The 16,594-nt window shown below is 41.3% G+C and overlaps 1 protein-coding gene and 1 non-coding gene across 2 annotated transcripts in view; both read right to left on the bottom strand.

Moving 5' to 3' along the window:
• emid1 (EMI domain containing 1) overlaps nucleotides 1-16,594 on the bottom strand; it is a gene marked incomplete in the record, with an annotated part of 79,523 nt that overhangs the window by 54,526 nt on the left and 8,403 nt on the right. Inside the window, 1 exon segment of the mRNA XM_036143688.1 lies at nucleotides 15,418-15,521. Coding sequence (XP_035999581.1) covers nucleotides 15,418-15,521 — 104 coding nt within the window.
• trnar-ccu lies at nucleotides 4,251-4,323 on the bottom strand. The gene has a single exon. It is a non-coding gene; the product is annotated as a tRNA-Arg (tRNA).

The following is a 16,594-nucleotide window of genomic DNA, read 5'->3' as shown; positions in this document are numbered from 1 at the left end:
TATATACGGGAGTAATAGTTATAATTCATCTATAAAAATCACAACCAGTGGGACTAAAAGTAGATTTTATTTTGGGAAACTATGGTGATAATTTCTCTTTTTCTGCTCTTGCTAAGTCATAAAGACAAAAAAAAAAACTGTTTCATCTTCTAGGGCTGTAGTGCAACCAGCAGCTTTTACACCCATATTGAATATATTGCTCATTAGGGGTAAAGAATAAAATCTTTGGCACATAAATTGTGATGAAGATAAACATTTCTGTGTACAGGTTCATCTTTCGAAGCACCCGAGAAGCTCTAAAAATACATAATTAAGCTAAAAAAATATTAATACCCCTAACAGATCTGGTTTTAGAATAATTTGATTCAAACAAGCAGTTTGTTTCTGAAGGGATGATTTATCTTTGATGATAACCTCCATATCTTTGAGGTTGGAAGGCCTCCTTACCATCACCCTAATCTTTAGCTCCCTCCACAGTTTCTCCATCAGATTCCAGTCGGGACTCCAGCTGATCCACTCCCAAAACATTACTACTTACCTCGGGTAAGAAAAAACATGTTGGTAAAATTGAATGAGTACCTTCAACTTAAATCTGACAGGGTTATGAATAACTTGGGGGTTAATAATGCTACTTTTCAGGTGTTTAAAGGAGAGTTTGTACCTCCCGGAACAGTTATTGACTTAAGGGACAAAGACTTTAAATTTACTTTGCTTTTTCAGGGTGTACTGAAGACAGCTCACAAAACGGTACGTATTGTAGTTACCTGTATATCATGCTCACAATTCTGCCTATAGTAATAGCTATCTGTACATATATTCATAGTACATGTAAACTCTGTTATAATAACAATCATCTGTATATTATGCTATTGTACATATCTGTAAAACTCTATTCATAGTACTATCCGCCTGTATACTATATTGGGTAGATATCAAGCTGTAAATTTAGTTCACAATACTAGTTATCTATATATTATACTCATAGGACAAATCTATCAGTAAAATTCTGTTTATAATAGTATTCATCTCTATATTTATTCAGTAAAAACCCATGTCCTGTACTTATGGAACCATTGTTTATCCTGCACTTGCTGCTATTGCACTTCTGGTTAGACCTAAACTGCATTTTGTTGCCTTGTACCTGTACCTGTGTAATGACAATAAAGTTAAATCTGAATGACCAAGAGCCGTGTTTGTACTTCATCTGCCAGCTTGCCCTCATCCTTCAATAAACGGACCTTAAGAGCGTGCGTCATGGTTATGCTGGACACAGACATCCCGTCCGTTGAGGACAGACGGTCTGACCGGCCATTTAGATGACACAGCCAAAGACAAAGTGCACATAATTTTCCATGGATATCTCCTCTCAAAATGCCACGGCACTTTTTTTTTTTTTTTTTGGTCCTTCCACTGATTTACTGATACAGCAGCAGCAGAAAAGGCACATTGTAGTCCTGCAGCATCAAAGCCTTTACGTGTCTCTGAAATTCAAGACCAACTCAGAATGAGAACATCTCAAGAAACTTCCTTATCATAGCCGAGCTACAGTGCTGCCACTTAAGGAACAATGCCATTACTGTGCCGGAAAGCAGAAATCCATGAACCCCTAAATCCTCTGCCCTCTTTTTTTTTTGAAGTTCTGTTCAATTATCTACCCACAGCCAGGGGTTACCAACTGGAAACTAAAAGCCAAGCAGAAATCTAAATAGCTTTCTTTTGTTTAGATATGCTGAAATATTTATTGCCCCAAATGAAAACGGCGGTAGGCCTACATGCACGGTTGATGCTCTTCCCGGTTATTACTTCCGAATGTAATGTTTCCTTTAAACCGTGGGGTGTGCAGGCATTGTTACATCAGAAAAATACAAATTTCCTCCTTTTAATTCTAGTTTTAATGGAAAAAAAATGTCCTCCTCTGGCTTAAAGCATCCGCAGCATCCCGTTTCTTATTCGGTGTTGTGGATTCAGATTTTTCCTTCACCTGGCATCACCAGTGCGCCCATTCTCATTTTACATGCATCTTTTCCTCCATCTAAGAGCGAGATAATAACGATTCCTCGCTGGTCTGAGACCAGAGGAAAGAGAGGGGGGATGAGGGCTGAGCACACAGGCTTTCAGGATAAACTGTAACTCTCCATGTTGTCGTAGACCCATCTGTCCGCAGATTTAGTAACTCTGCTTCAATAGAGCTCTGTTTACACAAGTAGCTAGGCTTACACTGGCGAAGTGAGGGGTTCATATAAAACACATTATCCAACAAAAGTCCTCTTTGGTCTTTTGTGAATAGGCTGTAGTAATGAGGGACGTCCAAAGAGGGCGATCGGTCTGAAAGCCGTCAGAGAGGACAGGTTGTGTGATTCAGGAGCAGATCGTCTCACCTGTACAAGCGTGAAACCCGGACCTGTCGCTGAATTTCCCTTTCAGACAACGCTCCCAAAGGAGAGCCGCTATTCACAGCACGATCATAATGAGACTAAAGTGGTATTTTCTCCTGCCCCGTAAACGTGTAAAACGAGACGTATATGTCGTCGGCTGGATGCCATTATCCAAATTAGCGCGGGTATATTTCAGTATTCAGTCTGAAACTTTAACCCAGATTTATTAGGGGGGTTTCCTGTCCACGCAGACTTTGTGACAACACTACTAAATTATATTCCCATAAAGGCAGCCCCACTACTGATTATTTGGCCAAAACCTTTCTTTATTAGTTGTATATTTAATCAATAAATGACTAGGAAGTAACCGTAGCAAGGCCTGCTAAAGGAATTGTCATTTTCTCCAGCAAACGATCTAAAATCCTGACCTGGAAAACCTTTAATAATTTTATTTTACTATGATTTGAGTAAAAATCTGGGCTGATTAAAAAGGTTCAGGCATCCATTGTGCCAGTGTTTGCAAACAAGACAATAGGATATCTAGGAGATCCTAATATAGGGTGTCAAGATTTCTAAAATGCTTTAGGAACAACAACAAAAGAGGAAAAATGACACTTTAGCTCATACCTTAAATAACAACATTACTTTAACAGGTTACACAAAATCCGTTAGGAAGGATGATGTGGTGCCGACTAAAGCCACGTTATTTGCCGAAACAAATAACGTATAAACCTCATGGCTGTTTCCAGGTAACAGTTTGCTCTCTCAGCGTTGTGTGTGGGCTTTTTTTGTTTTCAGTCGCAGCTTAAAGAAATCTTTGGAAATCAGCTGGAGGTGCCACTAAACACTTCCTGCCAGCTATTTGAAGAATAACCGGAAACAGCCTTAGTTTATTTTCACAGACGTTCAGGAAGATTTAACGCTCTAAAGCGGGGCTTAAGTGTTTGACACCTGCGTCTAAATGATTTTAACGGGCAAGTCAACAGAAATGATTAAATTCTTGACATACATTTAGCATCAGATGTTGGAAACTGTAATTTCAACAGGAATATATGAGGGAAATAGTGTCACACCACTGTGAGCCATATCTATGTCAGTGTTATCTTTGTTTGCTACTTTATTTGTTTGTCCTTTTCATATCATATTTTTATATCGGTTTTTTTTGTGTTTTTTTGCTCTGTGGTCCTTGATGTTTTTTTATTCCTATTTTGCTGGCTACTACAGAGATAAAGTAGTCTATTAGTAGCGTATCTACTATGATATTCATCAATAAACAATTTCTCTTTTAAATAGATAAAAATTCTACTTTAAAAAAATTTATAGAATGATTTAGTGATTCAGTTACACATAATGTGTTATTTAGTTTTTTAAGTGAAAACAAATATCCGAAAAGCTAAAAAGAGGCTGCTGTCATTTAGACTTTTACAGACTGTTAAATTAGGAGACTGGTTCAAAATCTAGCATGCTAATGAACAGTCCATGAATGCAGTGCTATTTGGTGTTTCTGTCAAAACAAAATCTTTACAATTAGATTTTCCCAGCTCAATTTTTTAATTAAGAAGGGTTCCTCAAATCATCTGCAGTTAATTTCAGAACTCTTTAAATTGCAAAGTCTGATATTTTTTTGAAGCTAGGAGCCAGAGAGGTTTTAAACAGTTGATTGAGAGAAAGAACATGAATTACAACAATCATCTTTAATCGTCATTGCCACATAGTATCCAATGAAATTTGTTCTCTGCATTTAACCCATCCCCTTGGGGTTAAGGGTCTTGCTCAGGGACCCAGAGTGTCAGTCTGTGGGAGTTGAATGCAGAATATCCAGGATATAAATGCAACGCTCTGACCACTAGGTCACCACCCCCCCCAAAAACAAACCACCCCAGATGGGACTCGAACCCACAATCCCTGGCTTAGGAGGCCAGTGCCTTATCCATTAGGCCACTGGGGCTACATAACAGGCTGTAGTAATGTTGTGTGTTTAGCCCGTAGGCTGCTGTTGTTTTACCCTGAGGGTTGTAAAGTTTAAAAAAACGCATTAAAGCATGTTACTGAAAGTTTACTGAGCTAAGTGCAGGTAAATCATAACCTATCTGTGTCCAGGGCAGGACTCCTTTAGATCCAGACTATGGTCAGCCGTTTGGGAACCTATGATCGATCGAAAGGGTACACATGCCGCTGCATGTCCAGAAACAGCAAAAAAACACACTAAATGTGTGTGAAACAAAGCTTTTGCATCCTTTTAATGTTCCACTACATGGAAAAGAGGCTGTTCAAATAGCATCAACGAGCAAACAGCGGATCCCTATAATGACACAATCTGCTTGCTTTTAAGTAAGGCACTATGAAGGCATGTAGGGCAAACATCACCTAACATTTATACAGGTTAAAGGTTAATGGTGGTTTGGTATTTTAGCAAACCAGAACTGTTTTCATCATCCAGATTAGAAGATAAAGAGCAGCTGTCAGAAAAAAAGGCTGGGATGCCAGTGGAGGTACTGATCTTGTATTCTTGTTAGTGCGCCTGAGCTTTCTAATCAAATAACTTTTCCACACAACTCTGCTGCACTCGGTGACAATCTTGCCATCTGCGTGCATTTAGTGGAACATACGCTGTGAATCCAGGGAAGAATAGAATAACATATATTAGATAACACGTGCAAAACATTTGAGACAAAATGAGCAAATCAAATTGCTTCATGCTCCCCGCCCCAGTGCCATGAATCACATTCATTACTGCTGTAATTCAGTAAGCTGAGTTCACAGCCTTTATTGGCCTTGACTGACCAGAGTCATCTGCGGCGGGAAACGTATTTATAGCGTGATTCATGTGTTTGCCTGTATGCACAAGCTGAATGCACGTGTCTGGACTCTAGGGAAGCAGGTGTTTTACTGCCTTAAACATCTGCGAGAGTGTTTGCCTCCTGCCAGGCCGTCACCGTGAGATCAGCGTGGACGGCCGAGCGTGACCATAAACACCTGAAGAGGTAGACGCACACGCAGAGACGCCCTCTCTGGACTGGGACTATGGTCCTGGTTGAGGCGGAGGAGTTTTACTGCGCAGCCCTGCACTGGCTGTGGGTCCAGTCACAACATCTGTGTTGGTTGGTCCTGATGGGGCAGTGGAGGTGGCAGAATGTGGGCCCTGGGTCTACAGGCATGTATGGGTGTACTCCATGGTTCATGGTTAGGCCCCACTGGGCCTCTCTAGCCCTACAAGCAACATCAACACTGCCACAACCTGAAAAAGTAAACCCAAAGCATCCAAGCACTTTACTCTGAGGCCCTAAGGTGGTCCAACAAAGCTAAAACGAAGGCTGTGCAGCGCTTTGCTCTGAACAAGCCTGTTGGAGCCAATAAATTAGTTCTGGGAATGGTTCATGATAATGAGACAATACACGCAGCATGCACTGCAAAAACGGAACTAAAACTAAGTTAAAATTTTCTTGAAATTAGTGTATTTGTACTTTATTTGAGCAGGTAAATAATATAATCTGCCAATGGAATAATATTTTTGCTGTTAAAATAGGAAGAACTCATCTCCATCAACTTATTTCAAGTGAATTATATCTGATTATCTTATCTTAGGGGTAAAATTACTCTTTCCATTGGCAGATAATCTTATTTTCCAGCTCAAATTAAGGACAAATATATTAATTTTAAGATGATTTTACTTATTTTTGGTTCTGTTTTTGCAGTGGGGTTCCTGATCTCAATAAATAGACGATGCAACAAACCTGCACACATCGATTTGAAGGCAGATAGTTAAATGTGGAGAGTGCTGCAACAAAGTCGTTCACCTTAACCAAAAGTAACGATCGTGAAAAGTTAAGCTGTTGGATGCTTCGTTGCTGGCCTCAAGGTCAACTTTCTCTTCTCTTCTTTGTTAACTTTTAACCATTCCAGGGTCACGTGTTCAGGGCTCCTAATAACTTTGGCAAAAAATGCTAAAAGAATTCAGCAATGATTTAAAATGCTATTATTAAACGGTTCAATCCATCATCTGAAAATGGAAAGAGGGTGGCACAACTGGAAATCTGTCAGGACGTTAACACACGTTTACTTATAGTTCAGACAAAACGTCTATTAACCAGAGGAGCGGACAGGACACCTATGCTAACTCTGGAGGAGCTGCAGAGATAACACTACTCAGGAAGGAGCGACTAGTGGTTCCTTGGTCAACCACTAGTTGCATAATGCAGACATCTGGCCTTAATGGAGGAGTGTTGGAAAACAAACAGACGTAATAAGTCTTCATAGAGTTTGCCAGCAGCCATGAAAGGGACACAGCATAATCGTGGGAAAAAAAAGTGCTCTGGTCACATAAGACTAATATTCAACACCTTGGCCTGCACATAAGCCACAATGCATGGTGGAAAACCAACACAGCATCCCCACACTGAAACATGGTGATGGCAGTATCATGCTGCCGGGAGGCTTTTCTTACCACAGACACAGAGGAGGTGCTCAGAGTTGATGAGAAAATTAACGGAGCTAAACACAGGGCTATCTAGGAAGAAAATCTATATAAACAAAATTCGCTTCAAAAGACTCAGGTTCATGTTCCAGCTAGACAACAAAACTAAACCAGAACCACCATGAAACTGTTTAGGCCGACGCAAAATCCTGGTTTAAAATGTCAAAGTCCAGACCTAAATTAGACAGAGAAACTGATGTCCTCCGAGGCTCCCCGTCTAATCCGGCTGAGCAAAGAGTAACGGGGAAACATTTCTGTCTCTAGATGAGCAAATGCAAAGATGGCAAAGCAACTGCAGCTTCAATGAAAGGTGGTTTTGCAAAGTGTTGGGAAGCAGAGTGGGTGGGCTATTTTAATTTTAAAAAAAGTTTTGAAACCATAAATTATGTTCCTTCCTTTCATGCTTTTGCACTTCTTTGTGTAAATGATGCAAAACTCCAAGCAAAGACACTGGATTTCTTGGTTGTAATGAGACAAAACGTGACTCTCTAACCCCCACTAACTGGACATATCCCTTACTTCTTTCTTTTTTTACATACTAACAAAAAAAAACATGTTTATATATTTATACCTAGGCTCTGTACACTGTGAGCGAAAGTCAAATTGCTTGATTGTGCACACAGTCATGGCCAATGAAGCTGATCCTGATAGCAATCGTTTTCATAATCCAGTCTTGCTCATATTGTTTTCACTTCAAATAAGGACCAATATACATATATGTTTTTAAATGTTTTAGGATGCTAAAACAAAAGACGCTCGCACAGCCATGACCTCAGGAAAAGCTCAGCTCTTTAAGTGCTGAGCGTGGTTGGTGGGAAACTGAACCCAAAACCCAGAGGGGTTGGAGGGCAAGAGGCCATAAAAGATGTTGTCACAACAAGAAGGCTGTGATGTGGTGGTCTGTGTGTGCTTAAGTGAACTCTGGCTGGGAGAAGGTTTGTAGTTCAGGTTCATAAAATCCCCACCCACTGCGCCACAACCCTCGGGCTCCTCTGATGTGGCTCTGTATGTGTTTATGAACTTATAACAGAGACAAAAGAACTACTGGGAGTGAGCAATAACCACTGACTGATCTGAGAAAGTTGGATATTTTTTTATGTTTCTGGTCCGGTTATCACCGAGCAGACGGGCTGAGGCCGCAGTAAGGGGAGAGATTACAGCACTTCATGGGGGATTTATGCAACTGACTGATGTAGGAGTATGACAGAGTGAGTCTGTGTTATTTGAGAAATATAAATTCTGGGTGCTGACACAAAACATTAAAACGTTCACAAAAATAATAAAAGCAATCTGTATGTTTTTGTTTTTGCAACAGGTCAGGTAATAATTTTTGCAAAGCCCATCCCAGAAATTAGTTGAATCGGATCACATAAAAAAATGAAAGTATGTAAGTTGCTTACAGAAAAGCACCAATCAAAATTATAACAATTTCTTTGCTAATTTTAGTCAATTCTGATCTCTTTTTAGGAACTTTAATATAATAATGGCATTCATTTAAATTTTTCCCAAGCTATCCTGCCTTAATCTGTGGTTAATTATTTAGATTCACAGCAGAGGCGACGTCACACTGTGTGAGAGATCCGTTGTTGTGACACAGGGTCTGACTATTATTTTAAAACAAAGATAAAAGGATTACAGAGTTGACATTTGTCTTTAGCTCGAAGGATGCTGTTACTGAATGACCATACCGTAGTGCTACCAGTTCTAATATGGCGTTACTATGTGATCACTAGTCTGAAAGAAAAAAGGATTTTTGATGAGAGCTGATAAAGTAAAAAAAAAAACTGAATTCATGGCTGATAATTTGCAGTATGCTTAGTAAAACGTCGTAAGTAAAAATTTCAACCCAATATTTCAGGTGTAACAACTAGTTTGTTGCACTGGACATCATGAACCTGAATAAAGACGAAGGAGGACACTTTTATACAAAAGGCCGATCCATAATCCAGAAGCCGGAGTCAGTGCGTTCCTGATAGCGTGATTTAAAACACCCAAAGTTGTTGGAGGCATTTTCAGCTTTCAGATCAGATCCTTTGAACTCAGCAGCAGGCAGCCTTACCTGCTACATCAATGCTGCCATTGTCCCAACGACGTCGTCCAGCCTTCAAATATGTTTCAATGGCGGCTCACAGCCCAGCTAAGAACAGCGGTGCTGTGTTATGATGTGGCTCCTCCAACATGCTAATCTACGGTACGTGTTCTCGGAGATGGTGACGAGTTGAAAGGGAAGGAGCAGACGGGGGTTAATGCGGTTTTAATAAGGGAGATAAAGTCCACACCTTCACTCCTGGAGAGGATTTAAAAAGCAATGTTTCTCTTAAGGTTTTTTCTTCAGAATCTGCAGAATGTGTCTCTGGATTTAGTCATTCAGCGGGACAAAAAAAAAAAAGAGAGGGGAGAACGTCTTTCCTCTTAATGCGCATTATGGAGGATCTGACGGGCTGCACATCAGTTCCCCTAAACTGCGAGCGTTGAGAGTAAAAGCCTTCGTCTTACTGGGCTTACTCCTGCGTTCGTGTGTTTGTGAGTCTGTGTGTGCATCTATTTCTATCCTTTAAAGTTTTTTTTTTGTGCACCACTGACTCGGCCCACTTCACTTCACCCCGACTGCAGGAAAAGCAGTTTTCTTCGCTGGAAGTCTTGGGGAAATCGTAAATAAATCAGTAAGCAGAAGAGACATTTCCAGTCCGGGAGCCAGATACATAAAATTTAACTCAAAGTGTGCATGAAACTTTAATGAAGGTCTGGTGAAAGTACTGAGTTGCTGTATTTCTTTAGATTTACAAGCTTTCATTTTAGATTAGAAAAACACCGGTAAAGCTCAGCAACGAGGCGCTGAATCAAAATAAAGACAAGGACAGAAAAATATACATTTCTGATGTCCGTTAGAACCTGCTTGCATCACAGGATAATTCAACAGTTTGTCTTTGTATCCCCAAATGAACAAAATTAGGAGGGGGAATTTTCAGTTTGTGGTCAAGTAAGTATTGCTTCATTATTATCCCTGAAATAGCAAAGGTTTCCCTTTGTATGATGTTTGGATTAAAAAGTGAATTGATAATAATAACTAATAATTTCTAATAATAATAATTAATAGTTAGCAGTGTGTTTCAAGTCAAATGCCTCAGCCCTGTGAGTATGTAGTTAAAGTATTCACACCCCTTCAACTTTTTTCCTTAGTTTTGTCACATTACCACAGACTTCAATGTGTTTTATTTTTGCTTTGATAGAAAACAAAATTGAACTTTCTAGCATTCATGAAAAACTCCGTGTGGCAAAAAAAAAAAATCCCTGAATGCTGTACATTGACCACCTCCTAATGACAAAACAAAACAGATAAATAAGGAGAGAGAGAAACAACATTTTCCACTCCTATTCATGTTTTTTTTTTGTTTTTTTTTTTTGGGGGGGGCTGTCTGACGGGTGTTTTAACCCATTTTGTAAGTTACTTAATAGAGATCATGACATTTCCCCAGGGCTAGCCAGCACAGGGAGCAGTGCTGGACACTCTCTGGTGTCGCCTCGTCTGCCGGCCCAGTTTGACTAAACTTTAGTCGTTTCCAGTTTGAGCTCAGCACTTGCACTTTTATAGTTATATTCATTCCTATAACTGTAAAATTGATCTGAGGTGGCCTTTTTTTTTATGTACGCTGAATCCTTCCTGCATCTCCCACGCAGATTGTGAATAACCTGGATCACGACAGAATAACCCTGACTACGGCACACCTGCTAATCCAGGGGCACGTCTGGGAACTGGAGTGGAAATAACACAGGCAAGCTGGACATAAACGTGTCAAAGTTTTGCATCGCTGCTCTGACGACGCAGATCTGTGTGGTCTAAGAGCGGCTGCCGTTGAGGTCATCTCCTCAGACCTCAGGGTGGAGTTCCTCCACTCGCAGCTACTAAAGCCTGCAGCCACTAAAGAAACTAATCACAGAGAACAGCTGCATCCCTCACTGTATAAATCCTCGACGCCTCGCTCTCCCACCCACACGCTGACTCTGGCAAACGCGTACTGTACGCCGGCATCCATGCAAACAGCGAGCTGCAGCTGACTGATGTTTGAAGCGCGGGGTTTTAGCGTGCAGGCCTGAGATAAGCCGCGCTAAGCTGTGAAAACACAGATTACATTTACATTACATTTCTCCAGCTTATTATAGACAGCGTGCCTGTGCCTCCCGGCCATACTGTAATTGTGACCCAAAAAAACCCGCAGCCTCCGCTTGGCAGGGAGATATGGGGGACCACCCCCCCCTCCCTCCCGCCTCTCAAACCTGCAAAGATTTGACAGCCGTGCTAATTTGACTCTACATTCCCGCATATGTTTTTTTTCTGAACGATGGCCTCCTCCCGCGATAAGCTGCAACCACATTCCTTTCAAGTGCTTTGGGTCGATAAATCAGAGTCCAAACCAACATATTAGGCGCTGCCTCTATAAAGTGTCATCTTTACACTTTTCAAAATACATCAAAATCAGCAGATGGACGGAAAAAGTCCAACGTTTTGACCTAATAAATTCGCAGACACTACTGCTGAGAGTGCAATCACCCTTCATCCTTTCCTGAGGCGTTTCGAAGTCAGCTTTAATATAATAATGTTGCTTTTAAGGGCTAAATTTGATATTCTCATCACAAAATTGCCTCCAAATGAGGTGTAATTTCGATATTTGTGTTAAATGTGGCATAAGCTGAGCCTTCCCCACTGAAAACCAGCGTTTACTTTCTTGGCATGCCAAAGCCAAACAGGCATACATTAAATCCCTGTTTCTGGCGTGGTATGAAAGTGCTTCCATCTGCAAACACTTAGCCCCATTTTTTCGCTTTTGGCCCAATCAGAGATAAAGAGCATTGTGTTTCAGGTCCAGAAGTAAGACAATATTTCCCAAACCTCATAGAAAACAATTAAGACCCAGTAATTACACCGGTGACCTGGAATTGCAGCCAAGTCCGGAGTTTGGGGTGACAGAGAAAAGAGAAAGAAAGCCAATGTGAAAGGTCCCGGCCTCACGGAGTATTATTTTACCCTGTTCGCTCTCTGACGGGGTTACTTTTGTCTATCAGTGATCGAGTGAGGTAATCTTTGGATCGCAGAGCCTGTGGCGGGTCAAAAACGGTATCCTTAGTGACAGCACGCCGTGAACTCTCACCTTGGAGCTGCCTCATCCGTCTCCGCACGCTCCCGCTCTGATTGCACAGACAACCCTTCCAAAACTGGAACAGATAACACAGACTGGACCTGCTGAGTTACGCGTGGCACAGAGGGGGTGAGAGTTTCCATGTGAAAACAACTCTCACGTCTAAAAGGCTGTGAAAAAGTACAGCCCAATCTGTAACGAAGGCATCTGATGTCTAATTATTATTCAGCCTGAACTGATGCCAGACGTCTCGCAACAGCCCAACGTTTAGGGCCATCCCAGATTAGGCTTAGTTTTGGAAACACTAACGTTGCAGAAGGCAGGGACGCCAATTAAGAGAAGATTGCACTCATTTTTGTAGATGTACTACATCTATTATGAATTGCCCACAACTACCATGAGTGAGACTAATATCTGTCCCGTTGTTCATAAAGTCTATGAAAGGACTTAAATGCAACCGCAGCCTTGAAGTATCTGGTCCCTGTCACATTCCTCCTGTTTTTGCTTTAGTCATTTTAATATTGGGTAATTACAAACTGCCGTCTACCAGTGATTTCATTCATTGTTAGGAAAAGCTACCTGAACCAGCCTGCCATAAAGTGTTTGTAATAACCGGCAATGGGTCTTTACATCGTTGTGGAGGATTATTCACTCCCACCCCACTTTGTACAGCTGTTTTGATTCGGGCACATGGGAGGGTTTTGAAGCATAAATGGTCTGTTTAACGTCACACCACAGCATTTCAATTGGGTTCAAGGCCAGACATCGAATAGGCCACTCCAAAACATCCTTTTTTTTTTATTTTGCCTTTCGGAGAACGACCTGCTGACGTGCTTTGGATCATTGTCTTGTTACATAACCCAAATGCAGCCAAGCTTACAGTCAAACCGATTCCCAGACTTTCACATTCATTCAGGATTTTTAGGCAGAGAGTAGAACTTCGTGGTTCCATCAAGTGATCCAGGTCCTGGAGCAGCAAAGCAGCCCCCACCATCACATAACGGTCTTCTTCTGAAATGCAGCATTAGACTTACACCTAACATAACACCAAAGTTTGTCTCACCAATCTAGAGAGCATTTTCCTAAAGTCTTAGGGCTCAATACGTTTCTTGCCAAATGTGTGACTATTTTTTTTTTAATCTTTTTTGTTAGAAGTGGTTTTGGAAGTTGCAACCTCCTCGATGAGCTGTTTATGAGCTCTTGGAGTAATTTTGGTGGGTCAGCCGCTCATGGGATGGTTCTCCTGTTCCATGTTGCCGGCTTTCTTGATTCCACATCTCTGGCAGGAATCAAATAGGTGTGGCTGTTGAAATGAAATTGTTTGTTCACTCATTATTTAAAGCAGCACTGTGTAACTTTTTAGCCACTAGGGGCACTAGACCTGTAACTTCCAGGTTTAGTGACCATGAAGGCAACTAGCAACACGGCACTGTTGCGAAATTAAACAGTCCACCTCAATTTTTGGAATCCGATAGCAGACAGCAGAGAAGTCATGGAGTTACTTGTAAAGACGAGGACACATTCACCCCTCTAGATTAAATCCTATGTCAGAGAACCAAAAGATGCCTGATCAGGTAAGTGTCATATGTGCTTTGTTTTGTTGTTAAAGCAGTCGGAGCTGGGACCCAGAGCAGCCTACATGGTGCTGCTTTAAAGGATCGTGTTGGTTTGGATAAATTTTTTCCTTTAACAAATGAACTCATCACATGAAAACTGCATTTTGTATTAAGTTCATCTTTGTTCTAAAGTAAACTTTGTCTGATGAGCTGTAATATTTAAGTGTGGCACAAACAACTCAAGAAATCTGTAAGAGTGCCATAAATTTTTAACAGCACCAAAAAAATTTTATTATGCCGTTTTGATGAACAGAAACCTATCTGTTAAGATGTTAATCAATATTTTTTTTTATAGGAATTGTAAGTTTAACAGAAAAGACATTAAATAAATTAACGGAACTTAAACCAACTTTAGAAGTTTACAGATTCAACTAAATAGGGCAGTTCTGACTAATTCTTATGTGAATTTCAAACTCCCACCCTAATGAACCATGAGTGCAGCCTTAGCTTGACTTGGCGATACTGTGGTTACAGATTTTAAGCGGGGTCTGGCCTACAGTTTTGCCCGTGTGGCAGGGGGGGGGGGCCTTTATTTCTCCCTAAGGAGCAGAACGAGGCAGACAGCGATATTTGGATATCAGGTTCTCTGCTGGCATTGGGTTCTGCTCCAGAGGCAGGAGCAGAACAAAGTGCCGGTGGCCCTGGATGGCATCCACGGCGTAGAGGAGAAAAAGCCCCGTGAATAGGAGCTGTCAGTCCCACTCAGCAGGTCCTGTGATCTGAGTATCCCCGGAACGACGCTCCGATAAGAGGCTAATCCCAGCATCCCTGCTGGCTCGACGGACCCCCCCCCTCCTGCCATGACAACCGGAGGGGAATCTCCTCCAGCAACAACTTAATTGGATAATATCCTCCCAGTTTCACTCTGTGTGTTTCTCCTTTTTGTTAAGTAAAGTCTGGCCCGTCTGACTGAGAATGGGGCTTTTTTAACTTCAGGACTTGGGAGGGTTTCCAATCCGGCAGCGTATTTGGGCAGTTTTGGTGGGTGCAAGTTTAAGCAAGCAGGAAAAGTGGATACTTTTTTCTTTTCTTTAGTAGAACCCACACTGCTGCAGACCACAGACCAGAGAGGGGGGGGGGGGGGGGGGTGTTCACCTGGGAAACAGAGCGTTAAAGAAGTATACAGCCTCTGTTTTCAGCACCACAAAAAAGTGACCACTTTAACCACTGTAAACATTTATTGTCCTTTGTCATGCATGGCCCGACGATTTATGTTACACCCATTCAAGCTCCGGGTCACGACATAAACACATGCCCCACCCTTCTCCCCAGACGGCCTAGACCTGCAGACTAGTGCCAGGGAAAGTCATTATGCGCTACGAGGGTGTGTATGTGAGTTGAGAAAATGAAAACAACTCTGGGAGCATGGTACTTTAAGAAGATGGAGAGTTGGTTCCAGCTGGATCATAAAAGTGAAAACCACAAAAAAGAATAGGCCTTGACGGGGTAAATTTACTGCTGGAATGAAGACATCACAGCTGATTAACAGAGCCGGGGTATTTGACTCACCCTGAGGAGGCCACAGCGTCTTATTTCGTAACTTCATTTAAAGGACAGAGGCTGCCTTATATAAGCTTAATGGAAATCACTCCTGTTCTGAAGTATTACTTGCACAAGCACATTGGAGGGCACACACTGTATGCAGGCTACGGGACTTTAATGAAAAAACAGAGGTGTAGGGATGGATGAGTAAGCCAGAAGAAGAAAGGGAAAGGAAAAGGGACGCAGTAAAAGAAAAAAGGTCCTGGTATTCATCCCCGTCCCTATTTGATCACTGTGTCCATATTCCCAAAAATCCTCCTTTAGTCATCGCTTACCTTCTTGGCAAGCAGTGCCGCTGAATCCTGGACAGCATTTCCACTCGAGCGAGGTCACAGTGCGGTACACCACTTTGTACGACGGTCTCACTACTGTCTTATAGCTGCAAAATACACATAAAATCAAATCTATCACATAGAATAGATAACTGTGTTTGTAAGCAACTGTTTACTCTCACTTTCTTAATATCTGTGCGCATCTCTACCACCTGTCTCAATTAGATTCACTTGTTTCATTCAGAGTCTTTAACATAGACCAGAGGCTTTAACCATAAATGACTTGACGTTAAAAATCATAGATGCAAGAAGAAATCAGCGGGTGGCCGCAGTTGGTCAACTTATAGTTGGATGGCCCTAATCGGCCTGTTATAAACATAAAAATGTGATCAGTGCCCTATCGGTGAACAGACTGTACCTTCACTCTAAGTTATGATAACAATAGTATAGCCTGTTTCCCCAAGCTATACCCTGTTATTGAGTGAAGAAGACTTAAAGTTTACTATTTTCAGCATTGGGTAGATGCATAAAATTAAGTCAGATGAAACGCAGCAATGCAAGAAGTTATTTAAAAGGAAGATGTAGTTGCGTTTTCAATGACATGTTAAGATGTGTCTTGGTTAGCTCAGGCTGTGAGAAGGTGAGAAAGAGCAAGACTTCAGCAGATAATCAGAAGGTCAGATAGAGTACAGCAAAGTTTCTGTTTTTATTTATTTATTTTAGCTTCAAACCTTTTCCTGTTTTGTAACATGTTGGGTTTGACGCTGTTGGAAGCCTTTGGAAAATCTCAGATTTAAGGTAAGGTCATTCGGTGTGTATAACTAGAGAATACAACTGGAAACTACTGTTTTAGTAAGGTTAGCCAGGCTAAACATGCTAACATAACATGCTAAAGACGGTAGACAAAATATCAGCTCCTTAAAAATTTCATAAAATTCCACCAAAATCTGAAGATCAGAAATTGGTTATAAAATCATGATTTGTTCATGTCTATTAAAAATGGGTACTGAGAAGTAGGGGATCTTCACAGGATAGGTGAGAACAGTCACCATTCCTTGGTAGAAATGCAGACATGCAGAAAAGGCAAGGGTTTAGAACAGGGCACTTCAATTAGAGTCCTGCGTCCTGCAACTTTTATGTGCATTTCTGCTTCAACAAACCTAGGTCAAATAACCATGCC

The sequence above is a fragment of the Fundulus heteroclitus genome, chromosome 12 (assembly GCF_011125445.2).
Source record: "Fundulus heteroclitus isolate FHET01 chromosome 12, MU-UCD_Fhet_4.1, whole genome shotgun sequence".
NCBI classification, from domain to species: Eukaryota; Metazoa; Chordata; class Actinopteri; order Cyprinodontiformes; family Fundulidae; genus Fundulus; species Fundulus heteroclitus.
The sequence above is the reverse complement of the archived record's forward strand: the minus strand, read 5'-3'. Positions and strand labels throughout refer to the sequence as shown.